Below are 22,202 nucleotides of genomic sequence, written 5' to 3'. Positions count from 1 at the left end.
ACTTGGATTGTCACATTATTTACACCCTCAACATTTATTATAGATGTACTGAAAACCATCAGCGCATGGTAAAAAAAAAATACTATTAACAAGGAGTAATCCTTTCAAATGAAAATATTGTAAAACCTTCATGACAGTTTTACGCAAAGTGTGTGAGCAAAATACACGTGATACTGAAAATACACGACACATTGCACTAATAGAAGATCTAAAACCACATTATTTTTACACTACACATCATTGTACGGAGCTATAATCTGCATGATAAATGACTATTGTTATTTTACAAGAAACAGTGTGCAAACTCGGAATACACTTATCAACACTGATCAATACAACTTAAAAATACCATTAAGTGCGCATGAAAGAAAATATACTCCAATGTAAGGCTCTTTCTATTGCTTTTATAAGGACATGAAAACAACAACAACAACAAAAACAAGTAGTGTTTAACAAAAACATACAACTGAAAGTGCATTCATTATACATCCACCCCAGCCCGTGACATTAAAAAATGTAGAGAAAAAAAGTTCCACTTACGAAGCTAATGTTTAGGATTGCAATTCCTCATAAACCGGTTTGTTCGTCAGGACTTTCTTCGTAGGCCCTGTTGGTCTGTCCCTCGGGCTCGTAAGGATTTTCCACCACAGTATTTCTAGACTTTCTGTGAAAGGATAAAGAAAAACGCACACAGTGTCATCTGGATGTCCTAACATGACCTGTTTAAATGGATTGGATTGGTCTGTCTTCCATCGATTTAAATGCATACGATTCCCCACATTTCAACTTACCTTTTGCGCCCTATGATGCCAGAGATGATGAGGAAGAGGCCCATGAGCACCACCACTGACATGACTACCCCAAACACCACAAGCCACACTTCTACCGGTTGCTCCACGGGAGGTGAAAGCGTCGCTGGGATGCCGTCAAACTCTAGCGTGTGGTCGTCCAGTTGGAACGCGTCGTTCAGACGCCCACGGGACAGTCTGAAAGCCACATGTGAAAGTCAGGTAAACACACTCCTTTTCTGAACCACCTTATCCTCACTAGGGTCAAAAGTCGTTCCAGAGCCTATCCCTGCTGACTTCAATTCAATTCATTTCAAATTCCTGTAACACTAGAGGGAAGCAAAGCTTTGTTTCAGCGTGTGTGGACCTGGCAAAACACGTCTTGGTTTGTGGGCTGAAGTTTAGTAAGTATATTTGCTATTTCGCATGATCAAAATATTCATTCATTCATTTTACAAATAAGAAGGGTCGCAAGGGGTGCTGGAGGTGATCCCAGCTAACTACGGGCACCAGGTAGGGGAAACCCTGAATCGGTGGCCAGCCAATCGCAGGGCACAAGGAGACAAAGCACAACCATTCACGCTCACGTTCATACCTAGGGACAATATGGAGTGCTCAACCAGGCTATCCTGCATGCTTTTGGAATGTGGGAGGAAATCGGAGTACCCGGAGAAAACCCACGTGAGCCCGTAGAGAACATGCAAACTCCAACACTGTGAGGACCCACCTGGGATCAAACCCTGGACCCCACTAAGGACTCGCTCACTGGGCCGCTATGATAACAATATAATAAAATAATAATAATAAAATGTGTATTCCGCCTTTCCGAAGTTTTCAATATCATGGCAACCGATGAATGGAGGATCCAATTTTCATCATATTAATGATTACATCTCACAGCTAACAAATTCAAAGCTCCTCTCAATGAAATCAAGTTTAGCCTCACCGTATGGCTGCTTTCAAATCTTCCTTCGGTACAAATTGCGATGGACTCCCAGGGTTGGTAACCACCATGTAAAAGGAAATCCTGGGTGTTTGCTTATATGTTATCACGTTCTCCGCGCTGTAGACACAACAATAAATCAAATAAAGAGGCACGTTGTCGCATCACAAGTAGAATGTTTGAGACAAAGCAAAGTGTACTTACGTAAAGAGAAAAGTGTTGTTTTTCTGACTGTAGTACTGTCGCAGAGCGTATGCCACGCTGGCTCGGAACAGGTACTGCTCGTTGGCGTTCCAGGAATACTGCAACGTCAGATTTCAGTGGTTGAATATTGCTACATGAATTTTTCCGGCCATTTCAGCAGAGGTAGTGACTCATACTACTACAGTAACACTCACAGCTTCATCACCCATGGCCATTTTTAAGCTGAGCCTCACTTTGATGGCGTCTTTGGAATCTGCAATGAGATTTAACCCATCCACCATATTACACATATATGCTACTTTTGTTTGCAAAGGTTTGGCAAGTTGTTTCGGTGCCACAACTCACATGGATCAATCGCCGGATCCCATCCGACAGTGCGGTTGTGTTTCATGTTGTCCTCCTTCAACCACACGTATAGTTTTTGGAAATAGTCTAGCAGAGGCTTGGCATCCATCCTGGTATCTCCAGATATGGCGTGCAAAGCTCGAGTCCACGACTTGGAGCGACCCAACTCTAACATGCTCCTAATAAAATAAGAAGTAAGAATGAGGAGGTTAGGAAACATAACTTCTTCAGTGATGCAGTTTTTTATCGCAATTAATGGTCATTAACCGCATTGTTAGATACGCAATCAATTAAACATTCCAGAGTAGTGAAGAGTAACCTTTTCCTGCCACACGAATTCAAAGATGGGAACAAAATATGAATTTAAAAAAAAGAAATACCAAAAATAAAAATAATTGACTTTTTTTTAATTAAGTAGTGACTTTATGCAGCGTTAACTTATCTACCCTTTAGATTTAACCAGTAGTACATTTATAACGTGATTTTTCATTCTTCCAAATAAACTTGTTCCAGGTAGAACTATTACCTGAGCTTGGCGCCAGCTTCTTTTGAATCAGTGATGTCACACGAAGACAATACGTCAGACTGACCGGCGGCGTGACAAAGTGCTTTTTGGAACTGAAACTGGTAGATGGTTCTTGTGAAATATCTGTTCGTAAATGTATGGAGAAAACACATATATTCTCATTGAAATTTTCTTGGATTGAGCTTCTTGTAACTGACCGACAGTTTTACCTAATGAAGGAAAAATCTCCAGATACGTGGAAGAGAGCCGCAGGGTCACAATACGTCTCGTCTCTCGGCACCGGCTCCACCACACCGACGAGATCTCTCCTGCGTAGTTAGTGAACACAGATTGGAGCGGATGAAGGGATTTTTTTTATCAATTACAATTAATAGATGGACTTTTTGTAAATGCGTGTGCCTGCCTACTTCATCTCCCACCAACGTAGCATCCATTTTTCTTCAGGTATGTTTCCTGCAAACACCTGCCACCGCCACTCTTCCAGCATGTAAGTGAAAGGCAGAGTGGCCACAATGGTCAGCGCCTGCTTAAACAGGAAGTTAATCTCTGTTTCTGTTGGGAAGAGAAAAATCACACCAAAGAATTCAATTTGTCTGGCTTAAATTTGGCAAAACTTGATAAAGTACTTAAACAAGATTGTGTATAAAGTCTCGATTCTACAAAACTACTAACTTTCCATGAAGCAATGTTTTACCCTTATCATAAATGTGGTCAGCAGGCAGGAGACCAAGTGCTTTCAAGTGTTTTGGTGTGGCAGCAGAAAGGGACATGATTTCCCCTACGGCCTCGTGGAAACCTTCGTTGGCCCCGTCTCTCAACAGGTAAGAAAGGTTGCTGTAAGCCATCTGGTACTGGTTGTGGCCCATCTCGTGGTGGACAGTGAGGAAGTTGTCCATGTTGACTTTAGTGCACATTTTGATTCTGAGGGTGAAGGCAGAAAGATAACGTTTTTTTATGGTGCAATTGACATGCTGTATTGCACATCAATTAAACAGATAGTGATATATATTTCTGATAATTCATGGAGATAGAACAAACAAGAATAATAACGTCAATAAAACCGCACTGTGAGATCAAGTGCCACTTGCACGTGAGGGATGAGTACAGGATGAGTTGTAAAGTTATAAACAAGTCTCAAAATTTAAACGTTACTCATTGGCTGACATTGATGCTCCGGAGCCAATCCCAGCTGACTTTGAACGAAAGGCAGACTACACCCTTGACTGGTCGCCAGCCAGAGAGACAGACGACCACTCACACTCAGAATCATACCACCACGGAGCGGGAATCGAGCACACGCTTGCTTTCCCAGGGATCGGGAATGTTTTTAACAGAGAGCCAAAACTTCATATTTTTAAATGTTATTCCTTGAAAGCCATACTCGGAATGTAAAAGTCAAAATACATGAAAACGTGTGCATTTTTTTTAATCATTCTACAACTTTTGAAGAACTAAAAAGCTCAGAATTCTTTTGATAACATTGGTACGCTGTTGATAATAAGGTTTTCTACCCCTACACTCCACCATCAGGCGGCCATATATTGAGGACGACTTCCATTTGGTTATCTTTTGCATCTGGACTGTAGGACCTTAATTTCAACCGCTGTCAGAAAACGTGCATGCAGTGTGCTGACTAATGTTTGACAAGACAAAATGCCATTGGTTCCCTTTATCAGCAACAAAGAATGAATAATAATTATGACTGATGTGCAGTGCGATTATTGCTGACTTTGCATTAAACCAAGTATTCATTCATTTTCTGAACCATTTTATCCTCAAATAATACATTTGGGAGAGAAATAAAACAAAGAAATTGACTTAAAGGTGTTTGTCTATTTGAGATCTTTGATATCCAGTGTAAGAAACTTTGCCACAGTTATGGGGCAACTAGATATGTGTGTTACCTGTAGTCCTTAGTGTTGCCCATGTCCCAGGCCGTTGGATGACACACCACATTGCGTCCTTCGGGCTTCACAAACATGGACTCATTCCAGAAGTTGTCATACATTTCAAACAGTCCTACCGACATAAAGAACTTCTCGGCCTCTTGGAATAGCCGAAGCTCTGTCCAGCCCTGAGATCAGCCATGAAAATTGGTCAAATAAACATCAACGTGCAATTTTTTTTAATTGCATTGTTATGATGATAGCGATTGGTTACTTGTTTTCCTATCTACTATATTGAATTTTAGTATTTGTCATTATTATTGACATGATTTTACAATTAGTGTAAGCTTTTACAACAGTTTTGTTTTAAAACAGAAGAGAATCGTTATATCTATCTATCCTTCCACCTTCTTATTAGTCTTCAGTATTTATTACATTGAATTCAATGTAATTATAAACGTTATTCACCAAAATACAGATTTTTTTGGATTGAAACGTGGACTAATAATTGGGAAACAAATCGAATGGCAAATTTTCTTATGTCATGTCATTTCTGCCTTCGTAATTCACTACTGATGGATTTCATCTATTTGCACATTTGGATGTATAATCATTATTTCCTATCATTTTAAACAGAGTAAACATACCTGTTCTACCATTGTTGTGCTGACATCAATCTCCCCGTGGTAAGGCATTGCAAGGGGATACAAGTTGGCCCAGAATCTACCCCACATGTCACCTTGGAGCATACAAAAGGACAAACAAAGCACAGTCAAAACTAGTACTATATTTATGATTAGTTGAAACAAAACTAACACTGCAGAATAATACAAAGTCCCTTACCCAGGAGATTGGCTGGTAGAGGTCCTCGTTCATCAATGTGCCCTTTGTGGACTTTCATCAATTTCGCCCTGACGTAAGCATGAAGCTCTTTGTATAAAGGTAAAATCTGTGGGAAGACACCTTGCTTTACATATGCTCTTTTCCTTCCATGTTCACATCCCACATGTCAGACAAACCTGTTTGTAGATGGAGCGTACATCTTCCATCAGCTCATGCCTGTTGTAATCGTACGGACTTTCCTCATCAATCGTCTCATAGTTATATCTCCAATAAGCGCCATAGTCCTCAAAATCTGAATTCATGGCGAAAACGTGCAGGTTTATCGACCATTTAAGACCAAAAGTGAAATAATGAGCAAACTTACTGTTAAGCTTGGCTGCTTCGTTCTTTAGAATGACATAATCTTCATATAAGGGTCTCATCTTCTTCCCCACCTCCCTTCTCCATCCCTCCCATACATGCAGAAGTTCAGAGTAGTTGCGGCTGGTGGCCATCACGTGTTCCAAGCCTGGAAAAAGCAGTCAGCGTGCCTTACTTACCCCAGAGTATTGATTCATTAAAAATAAAAACATTAAAAAACGGGCTTCTGTGGGTTTACTATGGGCTCTCAGGTTTCCTCACACATTAAATTGCCCCTAGGCATGAGTGTGGGGGTGAAGGTGGGGATAGGTTTCTGAATTTGACGGGATGAGTACCATTTTTTTTAATAACGTAAAATTTCTTACATTTTTCTTTTACCATTAAAAATCTTCTATTAAATTCCAATGCACATGTCAAATACAATGTTTATCTTAACTAACACATTTGACTAAAAAAATTGAATTCAAGCAAAAAGTTTGGATGGGAAAGAAATGTGTAAAAAAAAATTGTCGACAATTTTATAGTTGCGAGATATTTTTTTGAAATTCAAATTGAGAAAGAACAAAAAAATATTCTAAAGACTGATTTTTTTCCCCATAAAAACAAAATTCAAACTCAGTTATATGAATAGTTCGCTTAATAATAAAAAGAAGGAAGCTTGTGCCCTTGGTTTGTTAATTATAAACTGCCTGATTCCACAGACCATCCTTCATAGAGATTGTACCTGGCTCCAAAGTTTGACAGTCATGTGGATCGTCCATCATGCACACACTAGTTGTGCTGTAGATTGTACTCATGTCACTCAAGATCTGGCTCAGCTGTGGGCAGATTGGAAATGAAACGGAAACATGACGACTTGTCAAAAAACATTCCGAGAAATCTTTCCGTGCAATCGCGTGTCTTACGTGCGCAGCTTTCTCTTGCGACAGAATCCCAGCACCTTTATCTTGTAGTATGATGAGCTGCAATTTGATTTGAGGATCCCTGATTTCACTGATGGTGAATTTGGAAGCTTGATCCGACTTTTCGTTGTAGAACTTGGTCCAAATTTCACCTTCTTCTGACTGGTACGTGAAAGCAGACACATTAATCACGTCATCCATGAGATCCGGAGGCACAGAATTCTCACCAGTTTGTCCGAGTTCTCCTTTGTGATGTTGGTGTTGTATGCCCATGATGCTAGTGAGTACTGATACATGTGCTCACTAGCCTCCACATCAAATTGGCGCAGGAAGGCTGCAGCCTCTTTCTCGACTTGCGTCTCAGTATGAACTGTACAACAGAGAGCAAAAAGGAAAAGCAGAGTCTTTCCCGACATGTTGCAATCCTGTCACACTCCCTCACACGCTCTCACACTCTGACAAGGAAGGAAAGTGTAGTCTCTTATACACTTAGGATTATCTTCCATTCTGCCTTGGCCTTTGGACAGAGTCATAACTGAGGGTGTGTCGAAGTTTTCATGTACAGATAATGAGGTTCACTCAAATGGCTTGTGAAAGGAGAAAGTGTTGGGAAACCAAATCATAGACATTCCTCTGAAATTGTAGGTTGGAAACATTTTACGATGTCCAGGCTTCTGACCTGGACTGCACTCAACACGACGTCAAAAAATGAAAAAATACAAAAAAAGGAAAATTTACTCACACTTTCAGACTCACAGGTCGACTGCTCACAGTGACAAAACCTAATAGTGACAGGATTAATAATGATTAAAACATTTTTAAAAAACACAATTTATTCTGTGACATCATCCACTGTACTGTAAAACATATCATGGTCTCTTTTTTGTTATTCTCTGCCCTTTTTAATTTGATATTTACCAGCCTAAAAGTTTTTCATCGATCAGCATGACCTCGCTGTCGATAAACAGGAAACAAGTCCATGTTCTTATCAGCTGAGTTTGGTTTTCAAACAATCATAAACATTAAGTGCCCTGTTAAGCCTACAGCGTTGATAACAGAGCAGCAAAGAGTCACGCTTTATTATTGTCTTTCATTACCAACACCAAGGGGATATTTAACACTCATTTCTGACTGTAAATATCTTTGGAACAAATTACACTGGCTTGGAGTAGCCGTCTTTTTGTTAGAAATTCTTCCTAATATATGCGCACACCTTTTAAAAAAAAGCATTTGTATAAAACACACAGTACTGTACTGTCCTCATAAATACAGGTATACATTTTAAGGAACACACCAAACACAGTGCACTCCCTTGGTTGTGATCGATGATGGCGTTGAAGAAACTATCGAGGAAAGTGTCATTGAAGGAAGTCCAAAATGAAGTTATCAAGTAAATTTTGTAAAACCAGAATATCTCTACTAGTGACACTTAATAGTACACTTTATGCTTAAATGATCATCTCAGCTCTTCTGAGCTCTCATAAGCATGTACGTGCTGGTAATTTACCAAGAATCTGCACGTTAATTCAGCAGTTCGTTTAATTTTTCTAGAAACTACTCTAGGCTACTAAAACAGGTTCCGATCAACGCTGCGTGTCGATGCTTCCGATTCGCGTAGTCGGCAAATTTATTGATGACGTCTCTATATACCTAGTGAGCATGGTGGCCGTATGCTAGGTCGCTGAATGACCAGGGACAACAGGCCGGCTTAGCGCTCGCGTTGACTGCAAGCTCAGCAAAATGTGCTCACTGCAGATTGTTTATCAGTCAGCCCTCGATGCTGTTTAAGTTCATGTTTGATTGATAGGGTAAAGCACTTGACATGGAATTCCACTTCCTAGTATGGCAACACCAAGTTTGGAGTGTGCGGAAATTTGACATCATCCAAGATGTCTAAATGGAATGATTGCTGCTTTACTGATAATCATCACTGGAGATGTAGTTCTTTGTAGAAAAGATTCAAACTATACAGAATAAGGGCAGGTGTAGGTAAACCCTATGAAAAATAAATCAACTTTGATCAACTGTATTATTGGGGGTCATACCAAGAGGGTAATACTGTATTTTTTAATAGATTTGTAATCCCCAAAAATGAAATTATTATAATTGGTACCTGCACTCACCGGCTCGGCGGCTGAGTGGTTAGCGCAGGGGTGGGCAAACCGGTCCTGGAGGGTCACTGTGGGTGCAGGTTGTTGTTCCGACCGATCCAGCACAGACACTTTGACCAATGCGATTTCTGTAGAAAACAAGAAGCACCTGACTGCAATCCTCTGATTGCACTTGGGTGACACCATATTGGTGAAAAGATGTTCGCTTTATGGGTTCGAATGAAAGACCGTACCCACTGTGGCCCTTTGTGGAATAGTTTGCCCACCCCTTGGTTAGTGCGTCGGCCTCACAGTAGGAGACCTGGGTTCAAATCCAGGTCGGTGCACCTGTTTGGAGTTTGCATGTTCTACCCGGGGGTGGGTGGGTCTGCTTTGGGTACTCCGGTTTCCTCCCACATTCCAGAAACACGCATGGTAGGCTGATTGGACACTCTAAATTGCCCCTAGATATGGGTGTGATTCTGCATGGTTTTTTGTCTCCTTGTGCCCCCTGCAATCAGCCGGCCACCGATTCAGGGTGTGCCCCGCCTCTGGCCCGGAGTCAGCTGGGATAGGCTCCAGCACCCCCTGCGACCCTGATGAGGATGAATGGGTTGAAAAAAAATGAAGATGAATGAATGAATGACTGTGTCTTGGTCACTTTCTGTCCCTTGAGCGAGCTTTAATAGTGGCCTTGTCACAGCATCAAGTACAGTCAAGTTACTCAAAACGTGCTGCAGCTTTGACGGGAAAAGGAATGCATGAAAATAAAATCCGGATGCGAGTCGCGATGAGAATCGCACTATCGCAGTTAAGTCTAGGATTTGACGTCAACCCTTGTTTTGAAAATCTCTCTCTAGTGCTTCCAGTTGCTCGTTTGTTTTTGGTTGTTGCCTTGACGGTGCGCGGAGGCGACACGCATCCTCGTCGTCGTCCTCCTCCTCCTCATCCTTCTCCTCCTGTTTCTCCTGCTCCTCCTGCTCTTCCTCACACCACTGACCTGAGCTCCTGAGCTTAGCCGTGTCCTGACTGCATGCGTGTGCGCGGGTGCGAGAGCGGGAGTGTGCGTGTGAGCGATGCCCATGGCAGGCAAGCAGCGGCAGCATGGAGGATCTCAAGGAGAACTTTGGATTTCCGATCGGGAATAAGGCGCGCTCGATCTGAAAGCTCGACGGGCTGCACGTTTTGGATCTACTGGTTTGGATGTTGTTCCTCTTCGCCCCTTCTACACGAGGCGGGATTTTACGTTTGCTTTCCGAGTGTCGTTGTGGGCGTGCAAAATGCCGTTCCCCAAAAGGATCGTGGAGCCCCCGTTTCTGTGCAGGCACCAGATCCCCAATGATGAGGGCATGCTCTTTGAGGACCTGTGCACCATCAGCAACGTGGTTCTGTCCAGGACCTTGCGACAACTGTCCGACCTGGCCCGGCACGCCTGCTCCTTGTTCCAGGAGCTGGAGAACGACATCGTCAGCACCAGCAAACGAGTCTGGGGGCTCCAGAAGAAAATAGGCCAGATCCAGCAACACGCCAGTGGCCTGGACCCCAAAAAGGAGGCAGTGCGTAAGTAAAAAAAAAAGCGGATGACGCCCCTCGCCAAGTCAAGGCAAAAAAAAAACCCCACTAAAAACAAAATATGCACCCACCTGAGCCATGTGTGTGCGTGTGTTTGTGTGTTTCGGACACAGTCATTCAAGCAGATTGCACGTTCATGCTTCGAAGGGTGCAACCCATATATGAGGTGATCTCGACACCCGTTTGCGCACATTTGCTCCCGGTTGGGTATCCAGACTGAAAATTTGCACCGCGCGCCTGTATGTGTGTGTGAGGGGCGTGTGTTGCCGCTGCATTGGCCCCCGCATCGCTGTTCCGTTACTGCGGGTTGCGCACACCCACGCACACGTACACGCACACACACGCAAACGCCCGCATTTGATCTATGAAAAACGTCACATTGGCAAGTGCACACGCGACTATTTTGAAATGATGAGTCCGTGAGCGCCGCCGATACCCCCCCCCCCCCCCCCCCCCACACACACACACACACACATGCAGCGGCACCATCCCAGCATCCCTAATGAGTCCGCTTGACCATGTTGACGAGTTCCGACGGTCGTGGCCGAGTACGGCTTCGCATACGACTCGGCTGCCGTCAACAAAAGACTACATTCATGCAACAACCGCTCCATATTATTTATGTCCTCTGCAGCAGCGACTGCGAGGCCTCGCTCGTGTTAATCTGCCTCTTATGAAATCTTTCAAATTTCAACCCTTTCTCACGTTTGACAGTGGAAAAAAAACCTCGTTATTTGTACGCTTACATCCCGGGTTTGATCTCAGATCGGTCCTCACTGTGTCGAGTTTGCATGTGGGATTTCTCTGGGTACTCCAGCTTTTCTCCTACATCACAAAAACATGCAGAGTAGGCTGGTTAAACACTCTAAATTGCCCCTATGTATGAGCTTGAGCCTGAATAGTTGTCCGTCTCCTTATGCCCTACAATTGGATGGCCACCGATTCAGGGTGTCCCCCACCTGGTAACCACAGTTAGCTGGGATAAGCGTAAGTGGTTCAGAAGATGGATGAATGAATGCAAAGTTTGTGTGCACTCAGGCCATTTTGGGTCAAATTGGTTTATTTTTATTATTATCATATTGCCTGCTTTTGACAACAAAATATGTCCAATTAATGCCAACTGAGGGGATCAGCCGTCCCTGAGTGCCATTGACGAGGCTACTCGTCCAATCTCGTTTGACAACCACATCAAACAAAGACACGCAACCGCTGATCTTTGAAGGTTATGAGCATGCATTAGCACAGGCAAAAAATGATTTGGTTGCAGCCACTTTTCTTCATTGATTCTGAATTAGAATACCTTCACTGTCCCCCATCTCTATCTATAAGAAGTGTGGTCACTTTTGCAAAACGCGTTAATGAAATCATCCATTTGTACTGCCTGAGCAGTTGGTGAGTAGTTAAGGATTGCATATCTATTTATAAATAATGTTGTGTATCTTGTTTGCTTCAGATGAATTGATTACCAATAATGCATTGATGGGAAAATGTGTTCTATCTTTTCAATCTATCACATTGGAATATTAAGATTTTCACAATTTTGCATAGCCTTTGATTTGTTTGCTATATAGGAGAAATTACAGTAGGTTTTGCTGGATGAAGCTACTGCATAGATTGGATGGAAAGATGATCACCTCCCTAGTTGTAGCCCTCTTCTTCCTCATCATCGGGGAACATAATGTCCACGTTTGATGCTCCTTTGCTGTGTAGCATAATTAATTCAGTGCTGGTGATGCGACTGTGATAAATTGTTAGTTCTTGACACAATGACGTGCCAGCAAGGTTGTTTGCCAGCTGCATATTTGCTCCAACGTAAAAAAAGACCGGCATGACTTTGGAGTCAAAACGTGTGTAAAAGCTTATAAACAACAGACTTCAAACGGCCAAGAAATGTTTGTCTTAGAAGTAACTCAATGCTAAATAACAGTCTACAGTCGCAATCTTCACTAACCATCATACAGTGGTTACCGAATGCATAATTTCATTTAAGTATTAAAACCAATGTATTATAGATTTTAATAAAAAAAAGATCAAATGTATTCAAGTGTTGAATTTAAAAAATGACTACTGCAACTGTTTTTTTTTCATTGAAATTGACCAATTGATGACAAAGATGATTTTTGCTCACAAAACCTTTCCAGTTCTAAAAAGTGTTCTATTTTCTAAGCTGATCTTTACGGAATTTCACTCGTTGACTATTCATTAGATTCTCTCGTCATTATTTAAAGAGCAGCAGGTGCATGTTTCTGTGGCAACTTGTACAAATGTGGCGAGAAAACACACGATTTGAAGGACACTAGTGAAACAGTCCTATAAACATACACATTTCAGTAGCGTGGACTCAATTAACCCACACCCGGAAATCTAAAATCCATTTAGTCCCAGTCTACACAAATATTTGTAGTACTTGTAACAAAAAGATGACATTTCTAAATATTAAAGTAAGTCAACGATTTCATTGCAAAAAAGAGACATTTTCCCCAAACAGGAAAATGTGACTTGCATGTGTTATTAAAGCCAAGATGTCATTGATCATAAATACACAGTAAAAAAAAGTTACCAAAATTCCATAGTGGGCAAATATTCAACAATTGTTTGTCTGGCATTTCATTTTGGCTGCATGTATGCTTTGTGTCTTTTTAAACTTGGAGGTCGGCCAAATATTTGCTATTATTATTCCATTTTTCTGGCAGTTACAGGAAAGTATTATTTTTGTGTGTGCACCTCCATATTTCGACTGATTACCAACAGAGTCTCCTTACTTGTTTGTTGAGCCACTCGGCACAGAAGATCGTCAATATGCTGCAAATTGGGATTGATCCGGAACTTGCCGCTTGGCAGATGGCTGACACTGCAGAAAAAGCAAAGTGTGGTGTTATGTTGTGTTCACTTTTCATCTGTTATGATGAGCAATCAGTTGGATCTATTAGGCTTTACTAAAGATGCAATGAAATAACTCAATAAGTCAAGCCCATAGAACTTTAGTTATGCAAGTTATCTTTTCTATATTCTTCCAGTATTTGTTAAGTATGAGGATTTCTGTTTCTTACATGCGTTTCATTCTTTCAGGTTAGCGAATAAACTAAACCTTCTCCAAAATGCAATGGCCTAATGCAATACACATTGCAATACATTGGGAAATTCTTGTCAAACCTGTATCTTTATGTTTACCGATAAAAGGAAAAGAGAAAACAATGTTAAATGAATGATTAAATTACAAGCTTAGGACTTTAAATCATTCCCTTATAGTCGCTCAATTGAATTGGTCTTTCAAACCCACTTGTGGCAAATCTGTATGTACACTTGTTGACATTTGCAGCAGAACTTTTGAAACACTGTAATTTTGGAATATCATAATTAGTTTTAATAACACGCTATTGTAAATTAGTGCACAATTTTACTACTAGTAAAATAAAATTGTCCATTTATTGAGTCAAAGTTTCTCTACCATTTAAGACATAAAGCATACTACCGTATTTTCCGCACTATAAGGGGCACCTAAAAGCCTCCAATTTTTTCCAAAGCTAACAATGCGCCCTATAATCCGGTGCGCCTTAGATATGGACTAATATTAAAATTGTTATCACAATGAAATAAAAAGTAGCCGGAGAGTCCATTTCCCCTGTGCGTGGTGCATACTGGGATATATCGTTATTTTGTCAATCCACCCGGTATGACGGCGAGCACACCAATTCGGTGTTTTTCGTCATTCCGAGTGGATTGACAGAATAACTCCAGCCGCAAGATTGGCGTCAACAGAGCATTCAAAGCTAGACTGCGAACTATATATTATATATGGATCAATATTGAACCGCAACAGGTCTCGCAACTACGGCAAGCAGCTGCCGAGTCCATTATCCCCTTGGTAGACAGCGCCGGACAATATACACCACTATCTGCCTGTGGATCTTAAATGCCTGGGCTGATATATCAGTTTCAACTGTGGTTCGAGCTTTCAGGAAGGCAGGAATTGTCACTCAGATGCCAGACAATCAAAGCAACACGGACTCGATTAATGACGACTTTGATGAGACGGAGCCTGGGTGATGGTTGCCCGGTTCACCCGCATGAACAACATTGAGTTATCATTTGAGTTATTAATGTTATTGTTATTGCTTTGCACTATTACGAGTGTTACTATATTGTGATTGCACTCATGTTAATGTACCATAACAGCATCAGAATGTTTTTACGTGTTCACTGAATGGAGGAACAGTTTCCTTCCACTATGTGATATAAATGTTGCACTTACAAGTTATACCTTGCTGTTGTTAAAAGATAAACTGTCACGAAAATACTAATATATTACCTCAGAGAAAATAATAAAAGAGTTGTTTATTCTTTTTGGGAGTGAATACAGTTGTCAGAAAGCTGATTTGCAACCTATTAATAAAGTTAGCCTGACCTATCTGACTCTAACACCAGCCTCTACTGTAGCGCCTTATGTTAAGGTGCGCCTTATATACGGAAAGAAAAATTAAAATTCGTCATTCATTGAAAGTGCGCCTTATAGTGTGGAAAATACGGTACTCAAATTAGATTGGATGTTTGGTTAATTTCTCCCATTAGCTTGAATTCGCTATGTTATACAGTCCAAGAAAGTTTGGAAGGTAATTTTCTTTGGAATCCTGACCATCAGAGACAACTTCAAAGAATTTCCTGCTTGCGCTCATAATCATCTCTAGCTTTTTGGAATCTATTCTTATCAAATAAGTCAAAACACCCAAGAGATGGGGACTTAGTTTGCTTGTGGCTACGCTGCAGTTTTGCACAGCCCGAGGGAAACATCAAATTGTTGCAAAAATGCCACATCAAACAGGCAAGTTTTAGATTTAGATGACTCACAAGACTGCGTAATATGCTGAGAGCGAATATGGACTCAGGAAGAATTGTCAGACAGCTATACGTCCTTCTGTGTTTTTTTTTTTTTTTAGATTATTGTCTATCATTTTATGATAAATGAATGAACATGATTATATTGAAGAATAATAGTTTTTTTCAACTTCAACTGGAGAAATGCAATGTAGCCGTAAAGATCTCAGCACTAAACAGAAGTAGGGATTTCAGATACTTATCTTGTGGAAAATAGATTGCCCTCAAAGCAAACATTGAATTTGCCAATGTGGCTAGCGGATTGACCGTTCCTTTGCTCGAGTCTGCCTAGTAACAGAAGAGAAGGAGATATATGTATGTCCTTTAGCCATTCCGCTGAGTCAATCACTCTGTCACTCTATGCCTGGAAATGGATTTGAACGTGTTATTGTCGCACAGGTAGATTTTTTTAAAATTTCTGATTCAGGAATACAAAAAGTGACCATAATGTCATCATGCGGCGAATGTATGCACATTATGTCCTTAAGTAGAAATATCAATACTTGCGTGAAAATACCAAGAGTTAGAAAGTAGAAGGACAAATTCCACTCCCTAAGTAGATTTAAAAAAACATCTTTGCCACACACAACTGCACAATAAGAAGGAAATCTTTTGAGAACGCTCGCAGCAATTTATCACTGGAACATGCCTGATGTAAGCGTGAAAAGCCTGCAATGGGTTGCCCTCCATGCATTGCTTACATCATGTGTCCATTCTTCTCTCCTCTATCTATACCTCAGATTCCTCACTGCCCTACTTTCCAAATCATCCGCAGCATAGCGGGCCTCGTGCCTCTTGACAGCACATTTAATGTTTAATGCACTTTGATTTCCAGCCAGACACAAGCAGGAGAGGGAAAGAGAGGAGAAAGTTTGACAACAGTGCAAAAGAGTGAGACGCATGAAAAAAAGCTGTGCAAATCTAGTGTTGTTTTTTTAGTGTAAACATGCAGCATGAGAAAAGATGGTTAAGGAGGAAAAGTTGCAATATCTAACATATAAAATCTATTTTAGTGTGGCTTTGTTCATGTTTCACGACTATACTGGGAATCCTTGGGTTACGACATCCTCGACAAACGAGGTTTTGACTTTACGAGGCCCCTGCCTCGTCCGCCATTTAGTCCCCACCACAATAGTGCTTGTGCGGTGGGAGTATCTTTACCTTTTTCTCTCTGCTTTTGTCCATATTATAGCCCTACAAAAAAAGATGAATCTTCCAGGGATTCTGGTTCAAGCAAAAGAAACGCAATTTCCATGGAAACAAAGCACAATATCATAAAAAGTATGCATAATAATATAATGCATAATGTGAGATGCCGACGAATATTGGTAAAGACATGATGCATTGAGACCAAACTTAAATCGTCGGTCTAAAACAGCTTTCTCAAGCCATGCTCCTCACCCAAAGCAAATTTATGTTCACACAGACCATACGTTGCCAACCATACAAATGCTATGCGGCACATATTTACTCACAAAGGGCGCAATTAAAAGTCTAACATTTTCGCTAAAGTGGACATACGTGCCCAACCAGTTGGCGTGCCTTTTATTTGCATAAAATTCAAGATTCTGTAGATTTGACTCTCTTGGTATATTGCTTGCTAACACGCTGTGTGAAAGGGCAATGCGCGTGCATATATCATGATTGAAGAAAGACAATATTAGCAGTTGACGATGACGATCCGGATTAGAGTCGAAATAGGTAAAACGAGATGGGTTAAAAAAAAACAGACTGAAAAAAATTCCCCTACAAAATTTGTTATAATGCATAATGTGGGAAACACAGGTATGGTACTAGAATCTCCTAATAAATAGCCTAAATAGTTCACTTAGACCTTAAGTCATCAAAAGTTGTTGCACATATACACAGCCTCTCCCCCTCAAACAAGTAGTGAGTGGTATTGCTAGCAAAACATCCTGTTTTTTCATTTGAATCTATTGTAGTATGGAGTGAGTTTCGACTTGAATGGTGAAGCCCCCACTTGAATGGAAATTCAAGTTTGCCCATGTAAGAATGAATTTTGTTAATAACTCGAGGATATCGTATACTTGCAAATACTGAAGGTAAAGGCATTTATGGTATTTTTTACCCTGTCGGCGTACAAAAAAAGAGACATCTCTACTCATACAACCTAATTCAACAGTCTGTCTTTGGCCCCTGGTCACAATTAGGCTCACACTGCTTGACCACACCACCTCCAAATACGGTTTGTGAAATGTTTAATTTTTTCTCCACAAGGAGCCTGTACATCCGAGATACATTCAGATCAAAGTGTTTCAAATTCACCTCTGAAACAGAGCTTCTTTGAGGCAATTCAGTCGTGTGGGAATTCAGCCAATCAGAGCTACAACGTGACTCTAATCTGCTTGAGCACAGGGTGAGCTGGTTTAATTGAAATGCACAGGTCGTTAGAAGATACAGTAGTTGGGAATGTTCACGTTTTTATTGTGCCATTACATTAACATAGCACCTAGACAGTTTTATGTACAAGGACAAACTTTAAGCTCAAACCCACAATGACATTTCCTTGATCACTCTGAGGCCGGGAGGTCAAAATTAAAAGAGGGGAGAGAGCGAAGCGAGTTGACTTCACAGCAAATGTGACCTTTTGTGATTATTTTTCTTTCTTTTTTAATTTGTGTATTTATTTTGACAAATAACTTTTTTTTAATTGAGTCACTTGCCCGGAAATGGGATGGACACTCAGATAGACACATGCACAATCATAATCAATAAAAGAACTTCTTAAAAAATATCTCTGTATCAAATAAGATGACATAAACCCAAAAGATAAAGGAGAATGTTAAGAGATAAACCGTTTCTATGAAGTCTATTTAGCTAAAAATCAAACACGCACAATCCAACACGGTGAACTCTGTAGCCTTTTCCCCGACTTTCTGTTATGATTGCAAATGCCACTTTAAGTGCTCCCATCTGTGTCCCTGTCGCAGCTGTGATGAAACATGCATGTGAAACTTCTTGGTTTGTATGTTGCCACATGTGCATGGATGGATGACAGGGATGTCACAATTGTGCCATGATTGCTTGAATGGGAGATTGGATTTTTCACGGAGAAAACATTTTAACTCACAGACTGCCATTAATAGCTATAGACTTCAATGCTACTTGAAATGGGAGGGCTGCATAAAGAATATTGGACTTTCCCCAGTTTGGCGTCATAAAGAGGACTATACTTCCAAACACCTATGCATTACTGCATCATGAGACTCTTCATCTAAAATCAAACAATTACAAAATCAAGCAGTGTTTGCAACAAGTCCATTAAACCGAAAATATTATTCCCAAGATAGCTCGTCCCTGGCAGTCCTCCATAGGGAGCTCCACTTAGGAGAGATGAGTTTTCACGTGTTCCCTCGGAGGGAGAGGAATCTCATCGTGCACCTTTCTACCCATAACTAAACAAAAATGGTAGTTCTTTGCTATATTTTTTGCACATTGAATGAGATTGTGTTGTGAATGAGAGAGTGAAGGATCACAGATGACTTTTATGGGAAGACGGAAGCGCATCCAAACAAGCAAATTTCTTTTAAAATTGCTGCGAGATCCCCTTACAAGCTATTGTGGTGGGCTTTACTTAGGCAGGGTAAATTAATCAAATTTTGTTGCAGATGTGGCTAGATAGAGCAGCATAACATCGCCTGCCACATTCCATGTAAATAACCATAAGAATACCAAGAAATACATTCATTTTCCTCTCTCTTCACCATTAAAGGGAATTCTCTTTTCTAAAAAGTTTTGTTGCATAAGAATGTGTCATGTTTTTGGCTTCTGTGTCAAGAGCCATGTGGTGGACTGCTCCATACTAACTAACTGTAGGCACACACTGGCCTTCAGATGAGTAAGTTAATGTACCTCTGGATGGCAGGCACGAGATGTGTGAGCCAAGCGCTTCGGGCAAGCACAGCTGTTCCAGTGAAGAGAGAGTGTCGGCGAGAAACTGCCATATTGCCATCTTTGCTCTATCCTGCACTTTTGTTCGATGAACAGCTGTCATCCTTGTATTTCACAATACTAGCATAAATTGTCTGCTGCCTAAGTAGTGGGCGAGTGTTTCAAACTATAATATAATGAAAAATACTAAACTTCAAAACCTGATGATTTATGTCAGTAATTATCAACCTTTTTGGAGCCGCGGCACACTTTTTGCATTGAAAAGATCCTCATCTGAAAATATTTTCAATTTAAAACTGTGGCCTATATTAACAATAGTTAAACAAAGTTTTATCCGCAGGAATCACATAAACCTCCAAAATTATTCCAAGCACTCATTTTTCAAACTAAAGTTGATGTCTGCAGAACCTGAACAACTTCTAGTTTGAGTGATCCAAAAATAAATAACGTCATGTTTTTAATCGCATATTTTTGTGACCTTGTGAGTTGTTTGCTAGAGGAGGGACTGGTGCACTCAATAAAATGCGGGTCTATGAAAATATATAAGAAAATACTGATGAAAAATCTCAAGTCATCAGCCTTGCAATGTTCAAAACTGGCCGGAAATTAGTCACCTAAATAGATGCATAGATGGAATAGGCACAACTTAAACTTGTGTTTAACGTGTGTTATAGTATCAGAAGACTTTATTACACATAATGGAACTTTGCCATTTAGGTGGATTTTAGGCAGCAACTGTGATGATTGGTGTACAGAAAATAATGTCGTGATATTGCGCACAGTGCACGGTCCTGTTTCTTAATAAAACATGGTAAAATAATTACAGTATCTTGAAAGATACTGCCCCCGTTCTTTGATCTTGTAATTATCACCACAGAGTTTAATAATTACAGTAGCAGCAAATTACAATTAACTGATTGTGTGACTTATGGGGAGAGATTCCTCCCTTGCATAAGCATCTGTGTGTAAATGCATGTATGTGTGTGCGTGTGTCGAATATTCCTGGGAGCTCAACTCCCAACAGATGATACATGATAGCAGATTAATAGTCCAACATATTAAAGTCACAATCCCCATTGTTTGCCGCTGTATATAGAAGTGCTTCTTCATCACTTGATGTTCTTCAGTGTCACCTTCACTATAATCCAAATTTAATCACACTTAACTGACAGATGGTACACAAAGATTATGTAATACTGTGTGATTGAACTCAACTGTGCAATGATCAGTAAAGAAGGAAAAGTTACTACCTTGCAGAAAACCCATGCAAGCCCGGGGAGAACATGCAATCTCGACACAGCAGGACCGACCTGGGATCGAACCCAGGGCCCCAAAACTGTGTGGCCAACGCGCTAACCAATCAGCCGTCGGGCCACCCCACTTTAACCTAATTAAAAATAATTAGTGAATAATTTACAAAAATAACGAGGGTTTTCCTTGAATTCTCCCACGAGGTTAGTACGACATGTTAAAAAATTGAGTAGCAAAACATTACACACTACTGTCTGGACTATTTCATTCATACTCAACTCCACTTAACCAAACTGGAAAAAAAGCAATCTTATATTTACTCTAATCTAAGAAAACTTTGACACCTTAAGGTATGAAATGAATTCAATTCTGTGTTAAGATGGGAATCAGTGAACGAGCAAGCATACACTTTTAATCCATGCTAGTTGAACTAAAACAGAGCCATATGGTTCAGAGTGGATCAGGAGCAGTCATCCTGAGAATGATATGACCAGAGCTGAACTTGGGTGTGTGTGTGCAGCATATTTACACCATCTGATGTTCATCATTGCACATTGCCGGATGAACAAAGCTGCAACGGAATACTACACTGTGCTCCTGGAAAATAATTGAGCTGCAATCACCTGTTATACAACTTCCCTCAAGTCCTTGTAAAAAAAATATCATTAAGCATTTGTGATGAAAATTGTCTAGACACAAGGCTAGTTGTTATGCTATTGCTCGTTGGTTCTTTGTTTGAAGTTAATCATTCTTTAAGGCAGAGGCGCACTTCCCTTTCATGCGTACGGAAGCAGGAAAGCATACACACAGATGCCGGCCGGTATGGCACAGTCAGACAGACACACTGTTGCACAGATCCATGACCAACGCTTGGAAGTCCCTGAGAAACTGGCCCTTCTCTCATCCTTGGGATGAAAGTGGGAGGGTGGGGATGATACATTATACATTCCCTTTTCTCTTCAACTGCTCATTATGTTACAACCACAGCCTCAGTTTCAAAACAGCTTCTAATGAGAATGAAGCCTGATGAAAAACCTCCTAGTTGGAGGTGATACTTAGATATGAAGAGCCATGTTTGCCAGATCGGTCAAATATAGACATTAACATCTCAAAAGGCTCGATAGAACTATTTTGAAAAAGTTCTGTTAAATGCTCTCATCAAGGGCAGATCTTCACTGTACGTACTGAATTTACAATCTGCTCTGACATGAAAGACCTCAGTGTCACTTACTTTCTGTAAAGACCTGCAAAGCATTAGGTATCGTTAGTCCATATGGAGAAGGCCTGTTCTAATGGTAAATCCACGATGAAATGCAAGCAGTGCTGCAGTTTCCAAGCCTTTGAACAGATTTAGAGAATAAATGCCATACTTAACTCTGAAGTAAACAGATAGATTGGATAGGATAAACACTGATCTTGTTATGTTGGGTCTAGGAAGAAGCAGGAGTGACAGCAGGTCTGAGCTTTAGAGCTTGTTGATACGCTAACATGAGTCTTTGGTTCCGCTCGGAAGACGCTGGGGTTTCTGTTATATTTATTCGGGAATATTTAACTTTACAGAGGGGATGTATAGCCGCACTTTCTTGCACAATCACAGTAATAACAATTTCCACAGTTTTATGAAACTTTTATTTTACTATGTTAACTATGTACTTTTTCTTTAAACATTGTATTGTAATGTTTTAATTGTAACACCTTTTTGTTACTT

General features: G+C 40.6%; 2 protein-coding genes across 5 annotated transcripts in view; one reads left to right on the top strand and one right to left on the bottom strand.

Annotated features, from left to right (window-relative positions):
• Window positions 1–2: 2 nt before the first annotated feature.
• Window positions 3–21,824, bottom strand: ace2 (angiotensin I converting enzyme 2). Of its 3 annotated transcripts, XM_077712452.1 has the most exons (21): window positions 21,726–21,824; window positions 13,222–13,310; window positions 7,540–7,579; window positions 7,025–7,167; window positions 6,801–6,959; window positions 6,620–6,713; window positions 5,900–6,043; window positions 5,712–5,827; window positions 5,536–5,641; window positions 5,340–5,431; window positions 4,711–4,880; window positions 3,501–3,727; window positions 3,214–3,358; window positions 3,016–3,114; window positions 2,807–2,929; window positions 2,281–2,459; window positions 2,130–2,188; window positions 1,936–2,033; window positions 1,735–1,851; window positions 792–986; window positions 3–664 (listed from the first exon to the last, which is right to left on the bottom strand). In XM_077712452.1, the coding sequence occupies exons 4-21, from the start codon at window positions 7,091–7,093 to the stop codon at window positions 568–570; spliced, it is 2,289 nt and encodes a 762-aa protein (XP_077568578.1). In that variant the 5' UTR covers window positions 7,094–7,167; window positions 7,540–7,579; window positions 13,222–13,310; window positions 21,726–21,824; the 3' UTR covers window positions 3–567. The 3 variants fall into 3 exon arrangements, with proteins under 3 accessions (XP_077568578.1, XP_077568580.1, XP_077568577.1); XM_077712454.1 differs by lacking the exon at window positions 21,726–21,824 and having other exon boundaries at window positions 13,222–13,333; XM_077712451.1 differs by lacking the exons at window positions 7,540–7,579; window positions 13,222–13,310; window positions 21,726–21,824 and having other exon boundaries at window positions 7,025–7,238.
• The window catches only part of nhsb (Nance-Horan syndrome b (congenital cataracts and dental anomalies)), a 35,757-nt gene continuing 23,329 nt past the window's right edge, over window positions 9,775–22,202 (top strand). For both annotated transcript variants that reach the window (XM_077712449.1, XM_077712448.1), the window contains exon 1: window positions 9,775–10,447. In XM_077712449.1, coding sequence (XP_077568575.1) covers window positions 10,168–10,447 — 280 coding nt within the window. In that variant the 5' untranslated portion in view covers window positions 9,775–10,167. The remainder of the gene's footprint in view (window positions 10,448–22,202) is intronic.

This window comes from Stigmatopora nigra, chromosome 3 (genome assembly GCF_051989575.1).
Source record: "Stigmatopora nigra isolate UIUO_SnigA chromosome 3, RoL_Snig_1.1, whole genome shotgun sequence".
Taxonomy (NCBI): domain Eukaryota; kingdom Metazoa; phylum Chordata; class Actinopteri; order Syngnathiformes; family Syngnathidae; genus Stigmatopora; species Stigmatopora nigra.
The sequence above is the reverse complement of the archived record's forward strand: the minus strand, read 5'-3'. Positions and strand labels throughout refer to the sequence as shown.